The sequence below is a fragment of the Aspergillus ochraceoroseus genome (genome assembly GCF_002846915.1).
Source record: "Aspergillus ochraceoroseus IBT 24754 chromosome Unknown P175scaffold_1, whole genome shotgun sequence".
NCBI classification, from domain to species: domain Eukaryota; kingdom Fungi; phylum Ascomycota; class Eurotiomycetes; order Eurotiales; family Aspergillaceae; genus Aspergillus; species Aspergillus ochraceoroseus.
In genome coordinates this window covers 1,418,773-1,433,779 of record NW_024468476.1, presented here as the reverse complement: position 1 = coordinate 1,433,779, position 15,007 = coordinate 1,418,773, and the positions used below count along the sequence as shown (strand labels likewise).

The 15,007-nt window shown below is 49.6% G+C and overlaps 5 protein-coding genes across 5 annotated transcripts; 4 read left to right on the top strand and 1 right to left on the bottom strand.

The window, feature by feature from the left end:
• Positions 1-2,079: 2,079 nt before the first annotated feature.
• On the top strand, positions 2,080-2,652 carry P175DRAFT_0497264 (uncharacterized protein). Its single transcript, XM_040896244.1, has one exon. The coding sequence runs from the start codon at positions 2,390-2,392 to the stop codon at positions 2,612-2,614; it is 225 nt and encodes a 74-aa protein (XP_040755536.1). The 5' UTR covers positions 2,080-2,389; the 3' UTR covers positions 2,615-2,652.
• A 1,878-nt stretch (positions 2,653-4,530) lies between these two features.
• Positions 4,531-6,888, top strand: sebA (putative C2H2 transcription factor (Seb1)). The gene is made up of 3 exons (XM_040892601.1): positions 4,531-4,654; positions 4,709-5,337; positions 5,462-6,888. Exons 2-3 carry the CDS (start codon positions 4,731-4,733, stop codon positions 6,709-6,711), a joined length of 1,857 nt encoding a protein of 618 aa, XP_040755535.1. The 5' UTR covers positions 4,531-4,654; positions 4,709-4,730; the 3' UTR covers positions 6,712-6,888.
• On the top strand, positions 6,889-7,498 carry P175DRAFT_021287 (uncharacterized protein). The gene has a single exon (XM_040892600.1). It carries the CDS (start codon positions 7,066-7,068, stop codon positions 7,438-7,440), a length of 375 nt encoding a protein of 124 aa, XP_040755534.1. The 5' UTR covers positions 6,889-7,065; the 3' UTR covers positions 7,441-7,498.
• Positions 7,499-7,619: 121 nt separating this feature from the next.
• P175DRAFT_0449305 (putative phosphatidate cytidylyltransferase) lies at positions 7,620-14,068 on the top strand. Its single transcript, XM_040894439.1, has 5 exons — positions 7,620-8,126; positions 8,229-10,361; positions 10,697-10,766; positions 11,221-11,847; positions 11,915-14,068. The coding sequence occupies exons 1-5, from the start codon at positions 7,932-7,934 to the stop codon at positions 13,972-13,974; spliced, it is 5,085 nt and encodes a 1,694-aa protein (XP_040755533.1). The 5' UTR covers positions 7,620-7,931; the 3' UTR covers positions 13,975-14,068.
• Positions 14,069-14,212: 144 nt separating this feature from the next.
• On the bottom strand, positions 14,213-14,642 carry P175DRAFT_0497259 (uncharacterized protein). Its single transcript, XM_040896243.1, has one exon. It carries the CDS (start codon positions 14,581-14,583, stop codon positions 14,359-14,361), a length of 225 nt encoding a protein of 74 aa, XP_040755532.1. The 5' UTR covers positions 14,584-14,642; the 3' UTR covers positions 14,213-14,358.
• Positions 14,643-15,007: the final 365 nt, after the last annotated feature.

The following is a 15,007-nucleotide window of genomic DNA, read 5'->3' as shown; positions in this document are numbered from 1 at the left end:
CTATTCAGTAGGTAGTAGTAGGTACATACTACATAGTACATAGTACCGCGGTGTCCATGGAGAAATGTGGAGGTCACCCGTTGCTCATGGACAAAAGCAGGCATGTAATCAAATTATCGGTCTCGGATAGCACACCCAGGGAAATCAGACTCCCGAGCTAAAAAAAAAAATTAATTAATCGTTATTTTCTCGAAGGCCACACCGGATTCCATGGCTTACGGAGTATACGGAGTAGATAGTTAGTTAGTAGGTAAAAAAAATGTCCACGGTCTGTTCTTCTCTTTCGTTTCTGAATCGTCAACTCTCGCTTGACCTAGGAGGTAATTAATTTCCCAGCAGGTCACTTTCTCCGAAACCCTACGCTATGCGTTTGAATGGGTGCTCTCTCGAGAACACATAGTTACGTAGTTTCCAGCGTCGTGGCTTTCCAACGAATGGTCTTTCTACTATCTTTAGTTGGGCCAAATCAACTGAATCTACTCATCTACCTACCTAGGTAGTACCGGTAACTTTTATTAGTAGGGGAATCAATATTTTCTCGCTTTACGTCCACACGATATTTTTCAGTATAAACTACTCTGTATAGGTTTTCTTCTCCTTCTACTACAACTAGGTAGGTTCATTCGGGTTGTGTTACACGCGCGGGTTGCCTGGAACTCACCCACAAGCCTTATAGTTAGTTAACTACTGACTGACCGGCTGGTTACTAATAGGCAAGTAGTGAGTGAGTTAGTTAGGTAGTACATAGTTAGTACCACCTGCGAAGTGCGCCGTAACGATAAAGGTCCAGACAGGGGCAAGGGATTCGCGCGGGGTGTAAGCTCAATCTGACAGCTCTTCTGAATCCCTTGCGTGCAGATTGTGATTCAACCCCGTCCGTACAAAGTTATCTGTATGATCAGGATCTGTCTTCTGCAACCTGTCTGTAGGGGGAGAATAAAGTTATGCTGATCAGTGGCGGGGAGGGTGATAGTTTCAGTTAATATGAGGGATTACTAAAAATGAGAAGACATCAAGATTACAAATAAGTATCTTGTCGTTAGTTAACTAGTTACGGAGTAAAAGATATATATATAATATATAGGTAAACTATTGAATCGAGAGAAAAAAAAAAAAAAAGGCGACAAAGGGTGTCCGGGTATTGGCGGAGAAGCAATCGAGACGTTGGCGTTGGCGTTGGTGTTGACGTTGAACTGGAATAGCAAGCAAGCAAGCAAGCAGCAGGCAAACCTGGGGGAAATCCAAGTAACGTATTAAGCGGCAGCGAGTTTGATTTGACAGCTGCGTTCCTGACTTTGTGTTACGTCGAGAAACGAAACTGTCAGACAGTTGGCTAGTTGGTAAGAGTGGCAGAGTGGAAAATCACCTCTTGGGTAAAAATGGGTCAAGCAAGGGCTGATCTGATGTTTTCCGACCAGTTCCTTGGATGCTGCAAGCCTGGGCTGTCTCCGCATTTGTTCCTGCAGTAGGCCGGAGCCTGGCTTTGTAAGTCGAAGTTTGTAGTTACCTAACTATGTATGTATGTATCTTTGGATCCATCGAGGTTGAACAGGTCTAATCCCCAATGTGAGTGATTCTGTAGATCAAGTGTATGTTCTTATTCGAATTCCCGAGGGGCCTGGTCGGTCAGGATTCAATATTACGATGGCGGTAGGTAGTAGGAATTGGGTTCTGATTGCCAACGTTGTGATGCTGTCGTCGTCAGCGTCTGCCATTATGTGGGAATTTCATTGTGCTGATTTAGTAGTAGTAAAAAAAAAAAATACGCAGCCATATCGAACACCGCCAGTTTAGTACTACACATTGGATGCTCTCTTTGCAGCGTACCTCATCCCATAAACACTGGGATAACAGAGAAACCGGTGATCCAATCCAGACACTCGGTTCCTGTTTTAGTTGGGAATTGAAATTTCTTACGACAAAGGCGCTATGGCAGGGATTTGACAGGGATTAATGCATCGTGATATGTTCTGGAGTACAGTAGCACCATGCCACAATCTGTGGGCCAAAACCGTTACAAATTTAATCTAATTTTTTTTGTGAGTAGCCACATTGGAGTAGCATAGAAGAGAATGTCCTATTTTAATCCTGATTGTAGTAGATACATACTGGTAAGAAAAGACTCATTTTTGTTTCGACCTCGCCTTGGATAGATAGGTAGGTACCTTTGGCCTTCTCTTGGACTCTCCCAGAACGGTGTGGCACTGACCAACTTGCTCCATAGTGCAACCAATCCCCATCTCGCACCACTCCATAGCACGGGGAATTGATTCTGATCGACTGCCGCCCGTCAGTCTTGTTCACATTCAGGCATTTACGAACCTGGTCCTTGTTGATCCTACTCTCCCCAGGACAAATTCAAGGTTCATAGTAGGACTAGTAATACTGAATGAATACGGGTAATAAAACCAATGGGACCAGTGCCAGGTGGTGTCTGGTCTACTACGGAGTAGGTTTCCTTTCATTTTATGTTTCAGGAATAACATTGAATCCCCCAAATGGCGGACGGGATGCTCAGTGGGGCCGACTAGCTCAGCCGGCGAGTCAATCCTTCCCTTTCAGAGCTCCCGTCTATTGGCTTTTCGCTGCACTTCCGGTGCATTGCACAACCTGAGTGAATTGTGACAGTCCCCCGAAACTTCCTGGGACGGTTACTGTACAGTAACTTACCTATTAGTGGTCAGATAACAATTGGGTCATGCCTTGGTGCAGTTGTTGCTCACTCACTAAGAACCCCGCTCTGGAACCTCAAGAAAAGGGAAAGAAAAAAGAAAAGAAAAATGCGGTAAATAAGAAAAATGAAAAGAAGAGTTCCTCCTCCCCCCCCCCCCCACTTCCAGTTTTCCTCAATAGGGGGATGATTGGTCGGAGTCCATGCTCATCTTTCCATCTTGGTGGGACGGACAGGTCGCTGATAAGCCAGATAGGCACTGGGATCATGCAAGTTTCTCAGACAGAACACCCGTCACCTCACCAGGGCTATGGGAGGATGTCATTGATCGATGGTGGCCGCGTCAGTAAGCGCGCACCAAATCCAGAGACAAACTATGTTGGTTGTAGGAGAAGTCATGTCGAGCGGAGGGACGGTCATCTAATGTTGTGATCTATTTTGGGAGTTGGGGGAGGGGGGGGAAGAGAATCATTGGACGGAACCTAGTAGGTAGCCAGGTAGTGGCAATTCCGTCAGCGCTCATAACCCCCCCCCAGACAAGCCTCACCAATAATTGTTGCGGATGGGCAAAAGATTAATTACCCGAGACAGCTAATTCTTTAGACATTGAACAAATCATGTCGAAAATGAAGAGACATGAATTTTGGCCACCGTGATAGCGCTTACTTACCTTCTTCTTCTGCGTCTGTTGGAACCGATCGTTCTCCGCATTTACCAGAATCTGACGGTATTGATGCAATTCTGAATTTAGACACCATTGAAAATGGGTTGTTCCACTCGTGCTCTCCGGCGCCCCACGCCCTTCTGCCTGTTTTGGGATTCCCCGGCCGAGGCAGTGGAGTGGATGCACACGATGATTGGTCGACGAACGACGGCGCTTTCTCCCTCCCAAATTGAGGAATGGCACAATATTTTAGACATTTTGGGCAAGCTGATCATTTTTCTTTGGATTCTTTTTTTTTATTTGATGGAGGATGATTAAGTCTGGTGCTGGGGTAGAAAAGTCCCGCCTGTCGCGGCTTCCCATTTATGTAAATATTTGTTGGATCACGGGCGGAATTATCAGATTTTATGATTCGAATTTTGAGAATATAATAATCATAATATTTTATTTTACTTTTCTTTTAATTTAATTATTTTATTTGTTTAATTATTTAAAAATAATTAATTAATTATCTAAAACCACACCACCATGCAGACACCAAGAAAAAGACAGTCCTAAGCTAAAAAGTACATGCTCCATTTCGTCCTGCTCAAGTTGCTGCTTGCTCACCACGGCGCTGAGCGATCTACTCGCTCTTTTTATCCACTGCCCATCATCATCAGCATCGTCCATCCATCCTTCCGTTCTTCTCTTTTCCCATCCCATATCGGCCCTGTCTCTCATTCCCCCCCCGTTACTCTCACTCTCTTTTTTGCCCTTCACATTAATCTTCTTTTATTTTTATTATTTATTTATTTTTTTTTATTGCCCTTTCTTTTCCTTTTTTAGACTTGTCTCGACCCTCCTCTCTCGTTCTCTTTTCTTTTTCTTCTGCTTCTTCTATCTCTCTTCTTCTCTCTTGTCTATCTCTTGCCCTCTCTCTTGCGACCTTCCATCAGTCTCCCGGCACCTTGTGAGCGCACCCAATCCAGTCAATCGCGTGGTTTGGTTTGCACCCTATACAGGTTCCTGTCCTTCCTTCACAGACTTTGCGACACTTGCATTTTGAGAATCTTCAGGAATACAAGAAGCACGGAGAGCGATATCAGTCGCTTCCCACTGTGTCCGCAAGCTACCATTTTGGGACCGTTGTGATTCTTCTGCCTCTTCAGTCATTCCTTCATCCCAAGAGCAAGAGTTCTATTATACATTCATTCCTCCACCGTCGCCGTGGCCGATTATTATTACTCCCTAATACATCCCCAACTATACTTAATAATACCCGCTCAAGAGTAAGAATTGTTTCTGCTTCTTGCCAACTCCCGAACAATTCACCTAATGTGGGTTGCACCGAGCTTGAATTCTCTGGAAGAGAAGCTAACTTTGGATGATAGAGAATCAGATTTCGTTGCAGGAATGGACCCAATATATGCAATGGCTCCCGCTCCAGGGCAGCCTCAGTTCGCATACTATCCTACGGCCGATGCGCAATCAAGGCCACAACCTTTCACTAGCCATCCTTCTGAAATGCAGCCTTACTATGGGCAGGTTTCGCCGTTCCCACATGCTGCTCAACAACAACAACAACAACAACAACCACAGCCGCATTGCGTACCGGAGCAGCAGCCTATCTACTCTGCTCCAGTGATGAACATGCACCAGATGGCCACCACAAACGCTTTCCGAGGAGCCATGAACATGACTCCCATCGCTTCTCCCCAGCCAACTAGCTTCAAGCCCACGATTGTGGTGCAGCAAGGCTCGCCTGCGCTGATCCCCTTGGACACCAGGTTCGTCAGCAACGACTACTACGCATTCCCTTCGACCCCTCCTCTCTCCACGGCAGGGAGCTCAGTTAGCAGCCCACCCTCGAGCAGTGGTGCGCTCCATACTCCTATTAACGACAGCTTCTTCACCTTCGAAAAGGTGGAGGGCGTCAAGGAGGGATGTGAAGGCGATGTTCATGCAGAGATCCTGGCCAATGTCGACTGGCATCGATCGGCCTCCCCCCCCATGACACCTGGTAAGTTTAGTTCATTTCAATTATCCTATGATGTGCTTCAAGACATGAGACGTTCGTAAAATAGGAGGGGAAAAAGTGGACGTCACTCAGTTAGGGTTGATCAGCGGGCTAACAACCCATTTAGTGTTTATCCATCCCCCTTCCCTCACCGCCAGCCACAGCTCTGAGCTCCTATCAACACACAGCTCTTGCCCGTCCCTTTCCCCATCCCCATCCCCTGTTTCTTCATTGTTTGCCCATTCCCAACAAGGCTTCCCGCTCGAGCAGGCTAGCTCGGATTTCTGCGACCCTCGCCAGCTTACTGTTGAGTCGTCAGTTCACCACCAGCCGGCCGAGCTACCACCATTGCCCTCTCTTTCTTGCGAGGACGTGGAGCCTAAGGTGGTTTTGGGGAGCGAGGCCGTCACATTGCCTGTGCATGAGAACCCGACACCGTCTTTTACCGCATCGACTGAGGATCCTCTCAGCACGCTGCCGTCTTTTGACAGCTTTTCTGACCTGGACTCGGACGACGAGTTTGTGAACCCCCTTGTTGACTTCCACCCCAGTGGAAGCACCTTTTATCTGGGCGGCAAGAGACAGCGCGTTGGAACATATTCACTGGATGAAGACGAGTTCCTGAGCGAGCACGGCCTAGAAGATTCGGAGGACCTGGAGCTGACGCAGTCTACCCTCCCTACCTTCAACCCCATCGTGGGTGATGGTATCAAAATCGTGCAGGACAAGACCATGCCCGTAAAGAAGCGGAAAAACTTTCGGAAGTCTCTCAAGAGGTCCGATGTCTCCGAAAGTGAATCTGAATCTCCGGCTTCCAACAGGAAGACCCAGATGTCTTTCGACCGTGCTAATGATAGCGCCTCCGACGACCAGCAATCAGATGGCCAGGTCCGCCAGGGCTCTGAAGTCAATGCATCTAGCTCAGAGGCAAACTCTACACCCGTATCGGTTAATCGCCGTGGACGCAAGCAGTCATTGACGGATGATCCCTCCAAGACTTTTGTTTGCACACTCTGCTCTCGTCGCTTCCGTCGCCAGGAACACCTTAAGCGCCACTACCGCTCTCTGCACACCCAAGATAAGCCCTTTGAGTGTAATGAGTGTGGCAAGAAGTTCTCTCGCAGTGATAACCTGGCTCAGCATGCTCGTACCCATGCTGGCACGTCGATTGTGATGGGTGTCCTTGATCCTAACACGCCCCAATCGTCATTCGACGAGCGCGACCCTGGTGCCTTGGGCACCGTTCTCTACGAAGCAGCAAACGCTGCTGCCACCAAGTCAACCACCAGCGAGTCGTCGGATGATGGCATTTCAGAGACCTCACCTGTCGACCGACGACCGGCCAAGAAGCGCAAGCGCGACGAGAACAATGCGTGATCCGTTGTCGCTTGAAGCTATCACGAATGCTATGTGACCAAGAGCTCCCAATATTATTAAATTAATACATTTCCCTTTTGTCATCTACACTGGTTGGTCTGACTTGGTCTTTGGTTTGGCGTCTGGCAACAACGTCGAGGGTGTGCGGTTCACAGGTCTCTACAATTTCTCAGGTCACAGCCAGAGCGAGAAAAAAAAAAAAAAAAAAAAAAGAGAATCAAGGAAATTTTTTCTTTTTTTCTTGGAAAGCCTGAGTTTTGGGGACTTCAGCTGGGCGCTAATGGACTTTGGGCGCACTTGGAATTTATAGGTGGATTCAAAATAATTAGAGCGCATGGTGAGTTGACTTCACTGATGCATGACGGGGTTGTATCTTCATCTTTCTTCTCTTCTCTTCTCTTCTCTTTCCTGACCTTGGAACCGTTGATGGACCTCGAGGTCGATTGGTTTTGCCTGTCCTTCGTGTACTTGGTTTATTCTCTTCTCTTCTCTTCTTTTCACATACTTCTTTCTCCCTTCTCTTCTCTGCTTTGTTCACCTTGTCTTCTGCTTCCTTATTTCGATGTAATATGCTTGGCTATCCCTGTCTGCTTCTGTCATTTCTGTGCTGGCCACATGTATAATTTAGCTTATTCCCCCATCGCTGCCTCATACCCTCTGTGCATCGTGTCTTCTCTCTCTCTATATTTGTCCCCTGTGCATAATACTGCGTTTTTGCTGTTGCGTTGAGCACGTACGGTCGTCCTACAGCATAGCTAGTGATAATCTGATTAGTGAAGAATTGTCTACTTGTGGTAGTTGTAGTAGTAGTGTTCCAGGTTTCTAGAAGTACTGGATGTGTAGTAAGCTGGGCGGATCCACTGTTGATTCTTATGGTTCGGCAGTCGAGCACCGCGCAACCCATTCCTGGCAGATCCAGACGCGACTATTCTCAGCTCGAATCACGAAAAACGTGATCATAAATTCATTATCTTCATCGCAAGCTAAGAAAAGAGCATACCTCTGCATCTATCGCCCCTCCAACTACTATTCGACTGATACGTAGTGGTGGTGGTAGTAGTAGTGGTATTCCCCCCACCACAAAAAAAAGCAAGGGCAACGAAAAAGCCTACACACCTCTCGTGCTCACCTACAACCTCACACATAGAGGAGCGGGTTGGTTATACCTACCTACCTACCTACCTACCTACCTACCTACCTACCTAGGTAATTAGGTACCCATGTCTCCCTCAACTGCAAACCAGCCCCCTCCCCACTCGCAGGGCCTCAATGTAATCGCCCTGATCTCCGGCGGGAAGGACTCGCTTTATTCGATTCTGCACTGTATCCGGAACGGACATAGAGTGGTTGCATTAGCCAATTTGCATCCGCCTACGAGGGTTTCTTCTTCTTCTTCTTCTTCTTCTACAACTACTGTTTCGGCTTCGGCTGCTCGCCTGGTTTCTCATGAAGGGAATGGGAAAATCGTCCGAGGGGGCAATGAAGAAGAAGAAGAAGAAGAAGAAGAAGAAGAAGAGGAAGAAGATATTGATAGTTTCATGTATCAGACTATTGGATGGGGGGTGATTCCGCTCTACGAGGAGGCATTGCGGATTCCATTGTATCGCGCGCCGATTCAAGGTGGCGCGGTTGATACGGCGCGGGTTTATCGGGATAATCGATCTGTTGATCCGGATGCTGGTGCAGATGCCCAAGATGAAACGGAATCCCTGGTCCCCTTATTGAAAAACATAATGCGTGCGCATCCGGAGGCAAATGCTGTCTCGGCCGGTGCGATTCTCTCGACGTACCAACGCACTAGGATTGAGAATGTTGCGGGCCGGCTGGGGTTGGTGCCCTTGGCTTGGTTGTGGATGTACCCGATTTTGCCGCGTTCGGTTGTTTCTACGGAGGCTGGTGGTTTGGGGGTAGGGGGGAAGGGAGATGAGCAGACGCAGACAGGGTTGCTGGAGGATATGGCTGCTGTTGGGTGCGAAGCGAGGATTATCAAGGTAGCCTCTGGGGCGTTGGATGAGGGCTTTCTTTGGGGCGATGTTGCGGAGAAGGAGAGTGGGCTGCGAAGGAGGATTTTAAAGGGGATGGGCAGGTTTGCGGAGGAAGGGGAGGATATTCGAGGAGCGGTGTTGGGTGAGGGGGGCGAGTATGAGACGCTTGCGCTGGATGGGCCCCGGTTTTTATGGAGGGGTGGGAGGATTGAGGTTTGTGAGAGGGAGGTGAGGAGTGCACAGGGGGGTGTTGGGTATATGAGGTTGAGGCGGGCGAGGGTTGTGCCCAAGGGGGATGGTGAGGAGGTCACGCCAGAGAGTGTGAGGAGGCCAGCGGAGCTGGATAAGGTCTTTGCGGAGGCCTTGGATGTGTTGTTGGATGAGAGTAAGAACGCCAAGGACGGACAAGAGGAAGTGGTTGAGGCGGGACGACGTTCGTGGTCATTGACTGAGTCTGTGCAGTCTGAGAACGGCGGATTGTGGACGGTGTCGAACATAACAGCGCCCGAGGCTGGTCCCGGGGCAGCTGAACAGATGGCGGCAATTGCGCAGAAGATACAGACACTTTTGGATGCCTTTACTCGCGATGGTCAAGCTGGTCCTCGGACTACTACTGACATCGTTTTTACTACGGTCCTGCTCCGCTCCATGGCTGACTTCCCGCTCATGAACAGCATTTACGTTTCGCTATTTAAGAAACCAAACCCGCCGGCCAGAGCTACAGTGGCCTGTGGGGATGGCCTTCCTGATGGGGTGAGCATTATGGTCTCGATGGTGGTCGATCTGGGGCCGAGGGATCTGCGACAGGGACTCCATGTTCAATCCCGATCCTACTGGGCACCAGCGAATATTGGACCCTATTCGCAGGCGATGTCTATCCCGCTCCAAGGCGCAGAGCGTGTGGTATACATCGCTGGTCAAATCCCTCTCGACCCGGCATCAATGGACTTGGCCACTCCTTCAAGGGAAATCTGCTCATGGGCCGAGACCTATTGTTTACGCGCCGTTCTGTCACTCCAACATATGTGGCGAATTGGGACGGTGATGGAGGTTGGTTGGTGGCTGGGAGTCGTTGCTTTCATTACCGGAACGAGCCACATCCAGACCAAGGCTCAGCTCGCGTGGAAGCTTTGGAAGAAAATGCACGAACAGAGTCCCCAAGAACCCGAGGAAGAGGATGACTGCGCGCTAGACGCTTGGGATATTAAATACGGACGCAAGGAACTCGAGCGGCGCAGGGTGGTTGCAGCTCCCAAGCTCCCTAATTTTGACCTGGTGCAGACCAACACTGCGACTCCCCAGGCGCCAGCATTTTTGGCAGTGCACGTGGAGGAACTGCCCAAAAACAGCGATATTGAATGGCAGGGGCTAGGCTATCGATGCACGGGAATCAAAATGTCCAGGAAGAGCCTGGAGCAGGGACAAAAGATTGATGCCACCACGAATGAAAACCTGAGCCACACGTGCATTGAAATTGACCACGGCCCCCCGGGATTTGATCTGAAATTGCATGTCCAGTGCGCGCTCGAGTCGTGTTTTGAGCCATCAGGCGCCTTCCACACTGTGATTTACACCACCCAACCCTTGTCTCAGGACTGTTGCCCCGGGCAAATCATTCCCTGCAAGTCAATCTGGGGCGCAGAGGGACGGCCTCTGGCAGCAGCCGTGATTTTGCAACGACAGGTGTGATATCCATGCTCCCTTCAAATTCCGAAGCAGCGACAAATGGGGGGGAGGGGGTTCTGCGGGTATCGTATGGAGTACTCTTTTAAGGTTCGAGAAAACCTCCAACCCTCCAACCCTCCACTATTATTGACCGTGTGTCGGCTGTCGAGAATACTCCGTATAGGCGATTGGTAGTGATTGGATGTAGGCAATCTAGATAAGCGTTCGCCAGACACGCCGCTGGAGATAAGTCGCCAGTCACCAGAATCGCTAAAACTGTTAGTAGTTTTACCGTTCCAGAGACAAACCCACAACCACACACGTACTCAGAGGAGTCGCGCAACATTGAACTAAAGCCAAGGCCGATGTTGGGAGAGTGTTGGGTTGGGTGCGTGTACTCGTGGCGTGATGGCGTAACAGACCGAAAGTGGAGAGGAAATGAAGACAAAACCACGACGAAGGAGTATCTCGGAGTATGTCAAGTCAAGTAGACAAAAAAAATCTTTGGTGAGTAGATATACCAAGATAATAGTGTAAAAGAATTTAAGGATGAAGTTTTGTTATGTTTCCCCAGCATGTGATGGGCGAGAAAACGCCCGCTTTCCACCCGATCGATCCCTCTGTCGATAACAACCTACAGCTCGATCCAAATCTTACCACCACCACCACTAACGGAAATTCTATTCTTTCTTTCTTTCTTTATCCTCCCTTCCCCTCTTCACTATCTTCATCTATCCTTTCTCCCTCCCCGCCCTAAATCAATCCCGTCTTGATTCCTTTCACGTAAGCTGGTCCTATTCCCCGCTGCTGTCGTCCTTACCCTGTTGCCTCTCTGCTCACTGACTTCCCGCGGGATTAGTGTCTCCTCCGCCTTCCCACCACCGACTTCGAAATCACGATCATGATACCCTTTCTGCTGTAGATTTGAGCTCGACCTTTTACATCCATGGAGCCATGGCCTCATCAACAACCCAGGAGGATGACGGGCCGTTTTCGAACGCGCTCCTACCCGACTCCGACGTTGCTGTTTCTGACGATATCCGACCTTTCTCCCGTTCGCCTCACCCGTATCGCCGCAGGGGCTCCAGTGGCCCCGAGCTTTATTCGCTGCAGCAATGGACCCGAGCGTCGAGTGATAGTGGTACAGAGGCAGATGATGAGAGTACAGGATTGCTGAAGGGGCTGCCAGCACCGCCGCGGCCGCGGAAAGGAGTCCGTTCGAGTTGGAATGGTACGGGAGATCATGATATGTGGCTTCCGGGATTACAACGGTGGCCGTCGCTGGCCCGCTCAACATCACGGAGCTCCCGGCGGAGCTCTGGCGAGGAGACAGAAGCTGAGATCACAGAGTTACGCGATAGGCTTAGGAGGAAACGACACATTGAGATCGGGCGGAGGGCGTTCGAGGCCGTCTTGCTCTTGTCGGTGGGCGGCGTGGTCTTGGGGCAGGAGAGCGCGAGATCTCTTGCCTGGGCCTGGAGGAAAGGTATGTATTCGCAGCTTGTTGAAATGGGGTTACTGCGGTCGCTAATTTGTGCCCTGTGATCGGACAGAGCTCCTCGCCCATTCTCTTCTTGTTCTCGGAGCTTACACCCTATACCCTATGAATCGAAACGGACGCCTGCGGTTTTCCAGACTCTTTACCTTTGCCATTCCACCCACCTTCGATCCTGCACCGCTTCTTTACCCCATCATTATCCCGATATACGTTTCTCTATCTCTCTCGAACCAACAACCATCATTAATTCTACCGAATATTCTCCTCAGTCTGGCCTCGATCCCGCCGCTGGTTGTTCCGTTGCACGGGCTTGTCCATGGACATGACATCGTGCATTGGATCATCACGCTAACCCCCCTCATCGTCTCGGAGCAGTTGTCATGGGGTAAAATCCTCATCCCAAGGCCTGTCTCCCTGCGCGGTCTCGATTCTGAAGTTTTGACTCTCATTTTCCCTTTGCACCAAGCGTTGATACCCACATTAGATTTTCTTTTGGCTACAAGCGTCCTCCCAGCAGAATTACAGCTTCTGACAACGGCTCTTATTAATCTGTTTTTATTCACACTCTCTCCTCAGGCGGAAATTCTTAAAGCGCTGCTATGGCTGGGCAGCCTGTGTATTTTTATCTCTTGCCGACAAGTCCTTCGCTGGGAGGTGGCTCTGGCTAGAATTCCCACTTGGAAGTTTCGACGATCCCCCGGCGGTTCCCATTCGCCCAAGAACATTTTGAATATATTAGATCATAAAATTTGCCAGAAACTGAGTCGAGCCGGCTCTTCTGAAGATGCTACTTCGGATAGTGATTCCCCGGACAGCCATTTGACTGGTGTCTCGCGCCGCACGATGTATGAGTTCCGAGAAAAGACCCCCCCCCCGGCTCCCCCGGACAGCGCTACTCAGGAGGATGTTATTCACCGGCACACCATGACGAGTTTTGAAGAGGCCATCCGTTCGGAGAGGGTCAGGACCACTCCGGGTGGCCGGCGGAAGCGATCAATAGCTCCAGGATTGACCTCCTTCTTGTCAATGACCGTTCCTCAGGTACAAGTGCGCAAGTGGCTGTATGCATTCTATGTTTATGTTGCCATATTGACCATTATTTTGGGACCGGTGCGAAAGTACGTGAGCGAACGTGCGTTGCAGGGAGTAGAGCCATTCGGATGGGCCCTCGGGTACTTGTTCGGAAACGTTTGCTGGTTCCGGTTTTGGGTAATTACTTCGAACCTAGACTACTGGATTCCTCTCCCCCCTCGCCTGGACAATGAACTCTCGAACGCGTTCTGTCATCTCGGTCGAATCGAGCATCTTCGCCAGACTTTCTTCGGAGAGGCTAATACGCGCCTCTTGATCGCTGGTTATTGCATTCTCGTTCTTGTCGCTGGCGTCACAATCGTCTTCCAGCTAAGTGCGCTTGTGGAGGTGGACACCAGGCGCAAGGTCTTCCATGGCACAATGGTGTTGATGTTTCTCCCGACGATCTACATCGATCCCGCTTTCTGTGCCCTTGCGATGGGATTGGTTCTGGCCATTTTCCTGCTCTTGGACCTCTTTCGAGCCTCTCAACTTCCACCAATATCTCGGCCCTTGACGTATTTCCTCGCACCTTATGTGGACGGTCGCGATCACCGAGGACCGGTCATCGTTTCCCACATATTCCTCCTTATAGGGTGTGCTATACCTCTGTGGCTCTCATTGGCTGATATTTCCCGAGCGGGGGACTATCCGTGGAGTGGGTGGAATGTCCAGAGCCGGGATGTGAGTATGGTGAGTGGAATCATCTGCGTGGGCATGGGAGACGCAGCCGCGTCGCTCATTGGCCGCCGATATGGGCGACTGAAATGGTTCTGGGGTGGGGGGAAATCTCTCGAGGGGAGCGTCGCTTTTTCGATCGCTGTGGTTACAGGGTTGATGTTTGCGCAAGGCTGGCTTTCCTTGGGCGGCTGGCCTGTGAGCGGATTAGACGGACCCCTTTCTTTCTCCTGGCCTAAGGCGATCGCCAAAGCTATTTTGGCGGCTGGGGGGGCTAGTGCCACCGAAGCGATTTTGACAGGTTGCAATGACAATGTTCTCGTCCCTGTAGTGTTATGGCTCCTGGTGAGAGGACTCGGACTTTGACATTGACTGATGATTAGATTTGATTGATGCTGTACAACATGAGTTAAACCGGCCTTATATATACTAATGTCTTTTTTTTTTTTTTTTTTTTTTTCTCTCTCTTTCTTTTCCAACTGATCAAATAATATTTAAGGGAGGCGAATTGTAGAATTACACGCAGCCGATTAACATGAATGAACAGCAGAAGGATTCAAACTCGACCGATGCGACTCGTCCTGGTCGTGGTCGTATCTGCAATACTCAGACGACTGGATGTAAGGATCTTTTATCCCTATCAGATTCTCATCAGATTCTAATATGGTGCAATTTATCAAACGAACCCACGAGTATACTGCCGGAATACGAGGAGTTGCCAGAACCTGGTTGATCGCCACCTAGCGCTGTTTAGTGAAGGCGGCCAGAATATCTTGACTTTTGGATGTGTGATACTAGAACGAGCGGTTGCTCCATCGAGCCCACTAGCTTATCAGTTGTAAGTAATAGATCATCTCTCTTCAGTGCCAGTGGACCAGGATGAGTAAAGGGTTGTGTGCATTGCAGGCATCGGGATTGGGGGAGGACTGAAGTGGCAGATAAAAGGCGCGACCTCGCATAATTGGGAGGAGGCATACGTATTGAACACATCAACTCCACCAAATTAGAGAAGAGAGAAAGAGAGATGGAGAATGAATCTTTTCTCACCATCAATTAACTACCTAGGTAGTTAGTTAGTTACTAGATGTTGTTGAGTCACATCTGGAGCAAATTTTGAGACAAGACATAAATTACGATAAATACGGTAAAGCGTGGTAAGATCAGATGGACTGCGACTATCTAATCGATAACGTGACGGCTCTACTGGGGCCTGAGGCAGCAGGGTGCTCTTATCGTCTCTCTTGATTCGATCTTTCTCTCTTTCCCTTCATCCTCCTCCATCCCGTCCCGCATCCCATCTCTTCCATCCTCTCTTCCTCCTCCTCTTCTTCTTCCTCCCCATCTCTGTCCTGGTCTCCTTCCCCTTTCTTCTCCTTCTCTCTCTCCCCGTCTTTTCTTC

Bases quoted from the DNA above. Each gene is read 5' to 3' on its own strand.
- P175DRAFT_0497264 (XM_040896244.1), top strand. From the start codon at position 2,390: ATGAATACGGGTAATAAAACCAATGGGACCAGTGCCAGGTGGTGTCTG.
- sebA (XM_040892601.1), top strand. From the start codon at position 4,731: ATGGACCCAATATATGCAATGGCTCCCGCTCCAGGGCAGCCTCAGTTC. The intron at 5,338-5,461 runs GTAAGTTTAGTT...CAACCCATTTAG, and splicing joins CTCCCCCCCCATGACACCTG to TGTTTATCCATCCCCCTTCC.
- P175DRAFT_021287 (XM_040892600.1), top strand. From the start codon at position 7,066: ATGCATGACGGGGTTGTATCTTCATCTTTCTTCTCTTCTCTTCTCTTC.
- P175DRAFT_0449305 (XM_040894439.1), top strand. From the start codon at position 7,932: ATGTCTCCCTCAACTGCAAACCAGCCCCCTCCCCACTCGCAGGGCCTC. The intron at 8,127-8,228 runs GTTTCGGCTTCG...GAAGAAGAAGAG, and splicing joins CTTCTTCTTCTACAACTACT to GAAGAAGATATTGATAGTTT. The intron at 10,767-11,220 runs GTGATGGCGTAA...CCGCGGGATTAG, and splicing joins TGGGTGCGTGTACTCGTGGC to TGTCTCCTCCGCCTTCCCAC.
- P175DRAFT_0497259 (XM_040896243.1), bottom strand. From the start codon at position 14,583: ATGCCTCCTCCCAATTATGCGAGGTCGCGCCTTTTATCTGCCACTTCA.